This window comes from Anabas testudineus, chromosome 21 (assembly GCF_900324465.2).
Source record: "Anabas testudineus chromosome 21, fAnaTes1.2, whole genome shotgun sequence".
In the NCBI taxonomy this organism is placed as follows: domain Eukaryota; kingdom Metazoa; phylum Chordata; class Actinopteri; order Anabantiformes; family Anabantidae; genus Anabas; species Anabas testudineus.
In genome coordinates this window covers 3,550,383-3,562,401 of record NC_046629.1, presented here as the reverse complement: position 1 = coordinate 3,562,401, position 12,019 = coordinate 3,550,383, and the positions used below count along the sequence as shown (strand labels likewise).

Genomic DNA, 12,019 nt, shown 5'->3' with positions numbered 1-12,019 from the left:
ATATAGTTTTGATATTGCAGGATATCTTCTGTACCAAAGAAAAATCTGACAACGTAACTACAACTTGCAATGTCTTTATTTTATTTTTTTACATAAGAAACTGGACAAAGCATATCTCTAAGGTTGATGACACCTGCCACATTTCAGACAGACGTAAAAACATTGAACTTGTCTTGAACCTTATGTAGAAGATGTCCTAACAACCTTAGGCCAAGTTCTGTGTACAATTCTAGAGACTGATAGATGAGTTAATGTTAACATTTACAACAAGGGAAAGCAGTGTTGTGGGCCCTATGTGAGCATGTGACCACTGACATCACATCTTGGAAAATCAGATGTACACTCACTGAAACTAAAACAGAGTCTTCAAATCAAACTACACTATTTTATTGTGTTCCACCGAGGAAAGCATTGATGGTTTCTGCTCTACTGAAACACACAGATCTGGGAGGTGTTTCAAAATGGGCATAAACACAAACCACAATGAATTAAGCTCAGGGAAGAATACCTACGTTTCTATGAAGAGGAAAAACATCAGCAAAGGTGAGGTGGAGGGAGGAGTTGGTGGGGAGACTAGAAATAAATCAACTGTGCAGCAAAAAACTGGCAGAGCAGCTTCTCCTCTCTGGTGATGGAGACTCTGGAGGAAACTGAACTCTGCTTTCCACAGCTCCTCAACTCCTCCTGTGTGAAGACAAAGCGTCCTCACTATGAGACCATCCTGATTTACATCCTGCTGTACTCTGTGTCTCTGCTCACTGTGTTTCTCAACCTGCTCGTCATCATCTCCATCTCCCACTTTAAGTATCCAGATATTTTATTAAGTTATAGAACTATTATAATCATAAATATGAGAAGTTATCAGTGGTACTGAAGATATATATTTTTCCAGTACTGTAGGATTTCAATTGTTCCTTTGTTGGTAGTTTATATATTTATATATCTGTGATCATCAAATATTTCTGAATCATATTTTGTGTTCATGTCTTTTATCTGTTGAAATAATAACTGATAACCTAAATAACAAGACATTGATTGCTGGTCTTTGTCTCCAGGCAGCTCCACACTCCCACCAACCTCCTCCTTCTCTCTCTGGCTGTCTCAGATTTCTTCATGGGGCTCCTCATGTTCTTTCAAGTTGAAAGCTGCTGGTTCCTCGGTAACCTGATGTGTTCTCTGTATCAGTATCTAGCATACGTTATCGGCTCTGTCTCAGAAGGAACCATGGTTCTCATATCTTTTGATCGTTATGTGGCTATCTGTTACCCTCTGCATTATTCCACCAACCTCACACAAAAAAGAGTTAAGATGTCTGTCAGTCTGTGTTGGATTTGTTCTGTCATATATCAAGGTCAATATCTGAAAGACAACCTGCAGCAACCAGGCAGGTTTACCTCCTGCTTTGGAGAGTGTGTCATTTACATTAACTACATTGCTGGACTAGCAGATCTTGTTTTTTCCTTTATTATTCCCATCACTGTTATCGTAGTTCTGTATATGAGAGTATTTGTTGTGGCTGTGACTCAGGCTCGAGCCATGAGGTCTCATACAGCAGCTGTCTCACTGCAGCGTTCAGTTAAAGTAACAGCTATGAAATCTGAACTGAAAGCAGCCAGGACTCTTGGTGTTGTTCTAAGTGTGTTTGTAATATGTCTCTCCCCCTTTTACTGTATCAGTCTTATAGGTAAAGACACTTTGCTGACAGCTTCATCTGCTGCTGTTGGAATTTATCTGTACTATTTGAACTCCTGTCTAAATCCTGTGATCTACGCCTTTCTTTATCCCTGGTTTAGAAAATCTATTAAACTCATTGTTACACTTAGGATTCTTCAGCCTGACTCCTGTGAGACCAACATGCTGCAGAGAAATTGATAATAACTGAAATTATACTTTCACATAAAGATCACATGAATGATGTTGCTATACTGCAAGAAGGACACATTGAACACAAAGATTATGGACCTTGTGCATTTGGAATAACTGCTTTATGTAAACTAATAATGTAATAAAATTGTAGTGATTGACAATGTTCTACTTGTACTAATGTACTGCTCTACAATTGTGGCTCAATCATCCATTATCTCAACCGTTTGTCCTATCAAGGGTCATGAAGCCTATCTCAGCCATCATTGGGTAAAAGGGAGGGTACGCCCTAATTCTAATATGTGGATCAATGGTGTCTCTGGCCTGTGGACTTGTTCTTCATCTGCTGTCATTGCTCACCTGGCTGTAAAGACAATTCCGCCCCCCCAAGCCACAATCGTTCTCCACCCTTTGAACTTGTTCTCCAGCTGCAGAAACCTGTTCAGGGTGGATGGACTCTCTGCATACACTGACTAACAACAGGTTATCTTTGAAACTGTCAACAACTTCTTTAGTATAGAAAGCTGCTGATACAGTAGAGAATAAATGAGATTTAAACTTGTTGGTATAATCTGGGTGAAAAACCTAGAGATAGATTTGGACCTGTTTTGTCTCAGTGTGCAGCAGTTGTAGACTGGAGGACAAACACAGACACAGTCATCACCTCCACTGGGAAAGATGGACACACAGTAGAATGAACATGACATACTGTAGTAGTTCAATGTCTGTAGAGACACAAGGAGCAGCAGAGGGGAGAGGGAGGGAGGCTGGGTAGGATACAGATAAATGAGACGTACATTAGGAAAGAAAGATTTGGTCAACAAGCTGCCAGACTTCAGCAGCTTCTCCTCTGTGATGATGGAGACTTTGGAGGAAACTGAACTCTGTTTTCCACAGCTCCTCAACTCCTCCTGTGTGAAGACAAAGCGTCCTCACTATGAGACACTCCTGACTAATATAGTTGTTTTCTCTGTGTCTCTGCTCACTGTGATTCTCAACCTGCTCGTCATCATCTCTATCTCCCACTTCAGGTATTTTAGTGGTCTATGTTCATATTTCTCTCCTGGTTTTAAAGATAGAGAACAATAGTAATGTTTAATAAATTCAATGATTTAATAATTTCAGAGTTTGCTTTTCCTGTTTTTATCTGACTGATAATTGATCTTATTAATAATGATAAATCTATTGCTGGTCTTTGTCTCCAGGCAGCTCCACACTCCCACCAACCTCCTCCTCCTCTCTCTGGCTGTCTCAGATTTCTTCATGGGGCTCCTCATGTTCTTTCAAGTTATGTTCATAGATGGCTGCTGGTTTCTGGGTGACATAATGTGCACTCTGTATCAGTATTTAACATATGTTATTGGCTCTTCCTCAGCTGGAGCCATGGTTCTCATATCTATTGATCGCTATGTGGCTGTTTGTTATCCTCTACTTTACTCAACTGAAGTCACACTAAATACAGTTAAGATCTGTGTTTATCTCTGTTGGATTTGTTCTGTCATCTTTCAGAGTCTGGTTCTAATGGACGTCCTGCAACAACCAGGCAGGTTTAACTCCTGCTTTGGTGAATGTGTTTTTTTTATTAACTACATTGCTGGAGTTGCTGATCTCATTTTCACCTTCATTGCTCCCATCACTGTTATTGTAGTTCTGTATATGAGAGTATTTGTTGTGGCTGTGACTCAGGCTCGAGCCATTAGATCTCATATTGCAGCTGTTTCACTGCAAAATTCAGCAAACATAACGAGAAAATCTGAAATGAAAGTAACCAGGACTCTTGGTGTTGTTATAGTTGTGTTTCTAATATGTCTCTGTCCATATTACTGTGTGGCTCTTACAGGTGAAGACAGCTTGTTAAATGGCTCCGTTGCTGCAATTGTATTATGTTTGTACTATTTTAATTCCTGTTTAAACCCAATGATCTATGCATTTTTATACCCCTGGTTCAGAAAATCAATTAATCTCATTGTTACACTTAAGATTTTGCAGCCTGACTCTTCTGCAGCCAACGTACTGTAGAATACTGCATGTTTCCTGAGAATATGTTGGCCTGGAATAAATGAGAACTTGCAACATTTACCACTTTCACAGTTAATTATACGACAGCATAAATATCACATAAATAATGAAGGACACATGCCACAAGCTTGAGTATATTAAATGTCGAGTGAGCAGCTGGTTTTTTTATTGAGTAAGATGCATGAGAAAGGGCCAAATGTCAGGATGTGAGTGACTCCAACTTAGGTTCTGTTGTTATAATCAGATGGAGGAGGTGATTTTCCCACCCTGTGGCATAAGTAGCAGAAAATGTGTGCAGTACAGTGCATGATATTTTCCCCTGCTGCTAAATAAAGTTTTGATATTCCAGGATATTTACATTGTCTGTACCAAAGGAAAATAGGACAATGTAACTTGCAATGTCTTTATTTAATTTTTTTTTTTTTTTACATAAGAAACATACAGATGTAAATTCAATTCAATTCAATTTTATTTGTAGAGCGCTTTTTACAATTGACATTGTCACAAAACAGCTTTACCGAGGCCAGGACTAACTTCATGGTAGCGTGTGACCAACTACAGTCTTCACACGCATCCCATAGGGCCATACGGTGGATCCGTATGGTCTATATATACATTGCACTGCTTGCAATGTATATATATGCATTTTATGCATTGCATAAAAATGATTTGCATAGCTTGAACTGTTCCATGATCTTTGGAGACAAATGCTATTTTATTATAAAGAAGAACTTGTTGGGCCGTTTCTAATGTGTAATATTTGTCTCAATCTTACTAAGATCTTCTGAAGGACAGAGGTTTGTCAAAGGGTCAAAAAGTCCCCTGTGTCACAAATTAGGGGAAGGGATGAGGCAAGTATGAACGGAAAACTAGATTTATATACAGAAAACACCACAACAGGGAACTAAGAGGGGTTTCAACGGACGCTACAAAAACATGCAAAAACACGGGGACAAAGTACCAAGATAAAACTACCAATAGGGCGAGGAACAAAGTAAGCAGAGAACACAAAAAGTTGACTGGCACATACAGTACATGTACAAAATAAAAAACAGGTAATTGATTACATGTGTCTCTTTGCACTGTCAGATTTACAGGTTGATGATCTGCATCAATGAGAATAAAAAACAGTGGAGCTACTTCAGTTGTCATTAATTTGGATGATTTTATCAGAAACACCATCTCTGAAAAGAAACCTGAAAATATCGGGGCTGAGGTATTTATTTGTGTTTGCTGTATACTTAATTAAAAAAACTAATGACTTTAATGTCACAACTTTGGATCAAAGAAATCCTTGCACATGTGGACACTTTCAAACCTTGTGCAGTTGGAATAACTGCTTCATATAAACTAATAATGTAATAAAATTGTAGTGATTGACAATGTTCTACTTGTACTAATGTACTACTTTACTTTTGTGGCTCAATCATCCATTACCTTAACCGTTTGTCCCATCAAGGGTCATGAAGCCTATTTCAGCTGTCATTGGGTAAAAGGCAGTGTACGCCTGGGCAGGTCACCAGTCAGACAAACAATTACTCCTAAGGGCGTTTTGGAGTCTCAATGAACCCTGTCCCCCCAACCCTAATACCAATCTAACCATATGTGTTTGGACAAAACCCACAGATACACGATTCACCACAGATACATGACAGATTAAGATTCACCATAGCTGTATGTGCTGGCTGCTGACACTGTCAGTATATCAGTATTAGGACCTGCAGTACAACTTGTACAAACTCGACTCAACCTGCATCTGCTGGTACCAGCTCTCTGATATGCAACGCATTGCAGAGGTTGTTCATGTACTGTACCAGTAACAGACAGCAGACTCAGTCCTTTTCAGCCTTTCAGCTCGTCTGTGGACGTTGCAGCTGATTTCTGCTGCTTGCAGACTTTGGAGAGACTAGCTGCTGCGGTTTGGTAAAGATTATGCAACTTTTATTGCTTTTTATTTTTAACAGTTTCATCATCTACTGGTCATTAAATCTGCTACTGTCAGAATAACATATAGAACAATACATGCAGTAGGTGGTATGTTTGGTTTAGTAAAAGAATACACTCAGAGTGTCAATACAATTAGCTTAAAGAGGATAATGATGCATCTTGTTGGATTCCCACCCTATATACTACATGTACAATATATCATGTTTATACAGCTGTGGACAAAATAGTTGGTACCCTCCCATTAAAGAAAGAAAACCCCACAAAAGTCAATGAAATAATGTGAAACTGACAAAAGCAATAATACATAAAAATGAACAAAAGTTAATTCAAAAGCAATGTCTGATTTTTATGAGATAATTTTTTGTACATTTTTAATTATTATGTCAGTTTCGAGTTATTTCAGTGAGCTTTGTGGATTTTTCTTTCTTTGACAGAGGGGTACCAAAAATTTTAGAGGCCACAAGAAACAACAAGATTGTTCTCAAAACTGTTTATGTATTAATGAAATGCACGGACTGACAGAAACGCCATGGTCACAAAAGAACAAGGTATATACCACACACAAACTCAGCACGTGTGCTGCTGGTGAATTAATTAAACATCTAACTCGAGATGTCAGTATATCTACCCACATACTCACTGAAACCAAAACATCAAATCAAACCAAAGTATGTGTATATTGCCATGAAGGGCAACATTTACTGTTGGGTTTCAGCTCTGCCAACTTTTAAAAACACATATCTGTCAAATGGTTGTAAGAGGAAATAAGTGTAGACCACAATCAGCCGGCTGATGAGGAACATGAGCACACGCTCTATAGTACATCTATCTCTGTGGAGACAAAACAGCAGCAAAGGTAAGGAGAAAGGAGGGTTTAGGGGGGAGGTTGGAGATAAATCAGAGGTATAACAGAAGTCTGTCAGAGCAGCTTCTCCTCTGTGGTGATGGAGACTCTGGCGGAAACTGAACTCTGCTTTCCACAGCTGCTCAACTCCTCCTGTATGAAGCCGAAGCGTCCACACCTAGAAACCATGCTGACTAATGTTCTGCTGTTCTCTGTCTCTGTGCTCACAACCTTTCTCAACCTGCTCGTCATCATCTCCATCTCCCACTTCAGGTATCTAAATATTTGATTCATTTATGAAACTGATAGTTAATCACTGATGTATGTGCTTTGATATTTCAGTCTTTAATTTAGACTTTAATCTGAATGATAACTGGGATAATCTTTGATCAGAGGGGAAAGTATGTTTCTAAAACATGTTTGTGTTCAGGTGCATCTCTCATCTGTTGGAATAATAACTGATAAATAATAATATGTTGCTGGTCTTTGTCTCCAGGCAGCTCCACACTCCCACCAACCTCCTCCTTCTCTCTCTGGCTGTCTCAGATTTCTTCATGGGGCTCCTCATGTTCTTTCAAATTGACGGCTGCTGGTTCTTCGGTAACCTGATGTGTTCTCTGTATCAGTATCTAGCATTCATTATTGGCTCGGTCTCAGTTGGTACTATGGTGCTCATTTCTCTTGACCGCTATGTGGCTATCTGTTACCCTCTGCATTATTCCACCAACCTCACAGAAAAAAGAGTTAAGATGTCTGTTGGTCTGTGTTGGATTTGTTCTGTCATCTATACTGGTTCATATCTGAAAGACAACCTACAACAACCAGGCAGGTTTAACTCCTGCTTTGGAGAGTGTGTCATTTATATTAACTACATTGCTGGACTAGCAGATGTTGTTGTTTCTTTCATTGCTCCCATCACTGCTATTATACTTCTGTATATGAGAGTGTTTGTTGTGGCTGTGACTCAGGCTCGAGCCATGAGGTCTCACATTGCAGTTGTAACACTCGCACAGCGTTCAGTGAAAGTCACAGCTAAAAAATCTGAATTAAAAGCAGCCAGGAAACTTGGTGTTGTTATAAGTGTGTTTCTAATGTGTCTCTGCCCATATTACTGTGTGACTCTTATAGGCAAAGACACTTTACTTAATTCCTCATCTGCTGCATTTGTAATATATTTGTACTATTTTAACTCCTGTCTAAATCCTGTGATTTATGCCTTTCTTTACCCCTGGTTTAGAAAGTCAGTCAAACTCATTGTTACACTTAAGATTCTTCAGTCTGACTCCTGTGAAGCCAGCATGTTGTAGAGAGACACCTTTTCCATCAACACAAAAATATAATGTGTCACTACACTGTGTAATTAACACACGTTTGTGCTGTCAGTGTTACAGTTTAATAATCTGTGTGAATGAGAACATTCTGCGGTTTATTCATTTTAACTTGTTCAATACAAAGCTGTATCCACAGAACGCAGATATAAAATAAACAGTAACTTTAAAATTGCAGGTTGAAGGTAAGGAAGGACGTTCTTCTGTTTTAAAATACACACCTGAAGACGCACAGACATGAGCCGACACTTGTCACAGCATCATTGTTGAGATGTTCTAGTTATAATGTTAATAAAAATGCAACCTGCTCAGTGTATTATATTTAATACTGTAGTAACTTAGTACACACTGTATTTTTATTATAACTAATGTAGTTTATTTATACTAAAAATATATAAATATCAGGATGGATCCTCGTCAACTATTAAAAACTCCAAAAAAAGATATTTAACATATTAAGCATACCTTTTAAATCTATCTTAATTTTAATATGGATATTCTTGGAATAAGTCATGACCGACTGAAGAGCAGTGAAACATTTTGACCTAAAAAGAAACAAGAAAAGACAACGCTGACATTCTCCACAACACCAAGAACAGTGCAATAATGGTGTCACCCCTGCAGCCAACCAGGCCATCCAAGAAGTCCTAATCTCCTGCCTGATCTCTAAACCTAATGAACTCTGATCCTCTCCAACACGTGAACCATCAGCAATCACCCAGTATATGTTGGCCTAGTTTCTGGGGTGTGAATGGCACTGTCTCATCCTCCATCAGAGGTGGGCACGGTCGGTGTGACTCTGATTAGCTGTTCATCTTAGTGAATCACACACAAGAAGACAAATGGAGCCTGGTGCCATTGAACACTTCATATCAAATACATTTTCCATTAGAAGGGAAAAATTGTGTGAAAACAGCAAATAATCTCTTACAAGTGCCACCTGCTGGTAGGGAATGTTACTGGCATAGTGTCACTTTGATTTATTAAAATCCAGCTCAAATTACTCCAGCACAAGTGGACTATCTTGTTGATAGTATTGCTGCTCCACGCAGAACATTACTTGATACTGTTGCTCCTCTGAAGAAGAACCTAGTGAATCAGAAGAAGCAGACAAAACGTAAACTAAAAGATTAGTTTAATAATATATAAAAATAACCATCCACAAAGCTAGAACTTCATATTACTCCTCATTAAAAGAGGCACACAAGAACAACCCCAGCATAGTATTCCCTTAACACTAAGCAGTAATGATTTCATTAATTTCTTTACAAATAAAAGCATAAGCATTAGAGATAAAATTGATCAGATCCTCCCTGTATGCAGCACGGATGGTCTCATTTGTACAGCTCTAGATTAATTTGTAAGACCACGCTCGTACTTAGACTGCTTCCTCCCCGTAGATCATTCTGAATTAATTTCAGTAATGAATTCCTCTAAACCATCAACATGTCTCTTAGACCCCATCCCGAATAGACCCCTCAAAGATGTCTTACCTTTGATCACCACGTCCATGGATCAGATCAATCTATCTTTACAAATAGGCTACGTACCACAGTCTTTTAAGGCTGCTGTAGTCAAGCCCCTACTCAAAAAGCCGACCCTGGTCTCAGGGGTTTTAGTGAATTATAGACCAATATCCAATCTGCCCTTTATCCCTCAATTTCTTGAAAATGCTTCTAAGCAATTATGTGACCAACTGTGCAGTAATAACTTGTATGAAGATTTCCAGTCAGGATTTAGAGTACATCATAGCACAGAAACAGCACTGGTAAAGGTCACTAATGATCTTCTATTAGCATCGGACAGTGGACAACTCTCTATACTCGTCATGTTAGATCTTAGTGTTGCATTCAACACTATAGATCACAACATTTTATTACACAGACTGGAACATGTCATTGGAATCAAAGGAACAGCACTAGAGTGGTTTAAATCGTATCTATCAGATAGATTTCAGTTTGTACATGTTAAAGATGAGTCGATGCACAGCAAAGTTAGCTAAGGAGTTCCACAGGGTTCTGTGCTTGGACCGATTCTTTTCACTGTATATATGTCCCCCTTAGGCAATATTATTGGGAGTCACTCTATAAATTTTAATTGTTATGCAGATGATACCCAGTTATACCTATCGAAGAAACCAGGAGAAACTAATCAATTAGTCAAAGTTTACTCCAATTTCCTTCACCTAAATCCAGATACTACAGAGGTTGTCTTATTTGGACCCAAAAATCTCAGAGACACTATGTCTAATCTTGATGACTTAGTATTGGCCTCAAGTAATACTGTAAGAAATCTCGGAGTTATCTTTAATCAGGATATCTCCTTCACTTCATACATCAAAGAAATCTCTAGAACTGCCTTTTTTACCTGTGAAACATTGTTGAAATTAGGAACATCCTGTCCGAAAGTGATGCTGAAAAACTAGTCCATGCATTTGTTACTTCCAGGCTGGACTATTGTAATTCATTATTAATAGGATGCCCCAATAACTCATTAAAAAGTCTCCAGTTAATCCAAAATGCTGCAGCCAGATTGACTGGACTGGACTTAGAGAGAGAGATCATATTTCTCCTATGTTAGCTTCTCTCCATTGGCTCCCTGTAAAATCCAGAATTGAATTCAAAATTCTTCTCCTAACTCATAAATCACTTAATAATCAGGCTCCATCTTATCTTAAAGACCTCATAGTTCCATATTTTCCAGGCAGAACTCTACGTTCTCAGACTCCAGGTTTACTTGTGGTTCCTAGAGTTTCCAAATGTAGAATTGGAGGCAGAGCCTTTAGCTACCAAGCTCCTCTTCTGTGGAACCAGTTCCCAGTTCACCCTCTCTACATTTAAGACTAGACTTCAAACTTTCCTTTTTTATAAAGCTTATAGTTAGAGATGGATCAGGTGACTCTGAACCATCTCATAGTTCTGCTGCTATAGGTTATTCTGCTGGGGGAACTCTACTGATACACTGAGCTCCTCTCCTCTCTCCTTTCTCCTGTATCAATTCAAAGTCCACTATTGCATCCATTAACTTTGTGTCTTCTCCTGTAGTTGTGTTTCCTCCTCTCTGTCTCCCTCTCTCTGTACTTTTCTGCAGGTTTCCTCGGCCTGGAGCTGTACATCTCCAGAATCCAGTTGACCTGTCCAATGTTCTTGCTGCTTGTTGTTGTCTTTATTGCCTGCTGTTCTTTTCTCTCTTCTCTTTCCACTCACCCCAACCGGTCGAGGCAGATAGCCGCCCACTATGAGCCTGGTTCTGCTGGAGGTTTCTTCCTCTATAGTTTTTCCTCTCCACTGTTGCCTAAAGCTTGCTCAAATGTAATTGTTGGGTGTTCTGTATAATTTTTTATATAATTATACTCTGTAAGGTCTTAAAATTTAAACACTGTAAAGTGCATTGAGATGACTTCTGTTGTGAATTGGCGCTATACAAATAAAACTGAATTGAGTTGAATTAAAACATGCAGTGTGGGCTATAAAACAATCTCAGTGTTAACAGTAGTGATGTATTTTATCTCATGGTCTCCTCAGATTTTAGTCATAAGGTGTTTTATTTGGGACAAATTATGTTTAACTTCATACAGTCTGAGCCACGCCCTCTTTATTCTGTCAAAGTACAACTTTGTCCAAAAACAGCTTGAGGTGGATCGATCAACCTTGTTGCTGAGGAAGGTGAGCACACAGGGAAAAGCCAGTTTGTTTTGGTGTCTGATCTCTATGGACAGGAAACAGCAGCAAAAGTGTTTTAGCAGGAGGAGTTGGAGGGAAGCATAGAAATAAATCAGTTGTATCACAGAAGTCTGTCAGAGCAGCTTCTCCTCTCTGGTGATGGAGACCTTGGAGGAAACTGAACTCTGCTTTCCACAGCTCCTCAACTCCTCCTGTATGAAGACAAAGCGTCCTCACTATGAGACACTGTTGACTTACATCGTGCTGTTCTCTGTGTCTCTGCTCACTGCGTTCTTCAACCTGCTGATCATCATCTCTATCTCCCACTTCAAGTATTCAGATATTTTATTACATTA

The 12,019-nt window shown here is 39.0% G+C and overlaps 1 protein-coding gene across 1 annotated transcript; it reads left to right on the top strand.

Moving 5' to 3' along the window:
• The first annotated feature begins 6,630 nt into the window (after positions 1-6,630).
• LOC113173378 (trace amine-associated receptor 13c-like) lies at positions 6,631-7,980 on the top strand. The gene is made up of 2 exons (XM_026376794.1): positions 6,631-6,732; positions 7,174-7,980. The coding sequence occupies exons 1-2, from the start codon at positions 6,631-6,633 to the stop codon at positions 7,978-7,980; spliced, it is 909 nt and encodes a 302-aa protein (XP_026232579.1).
• The last annotated feature ends 4,039 nt before the right edge of the window (positions 7,981-12,019 follow it).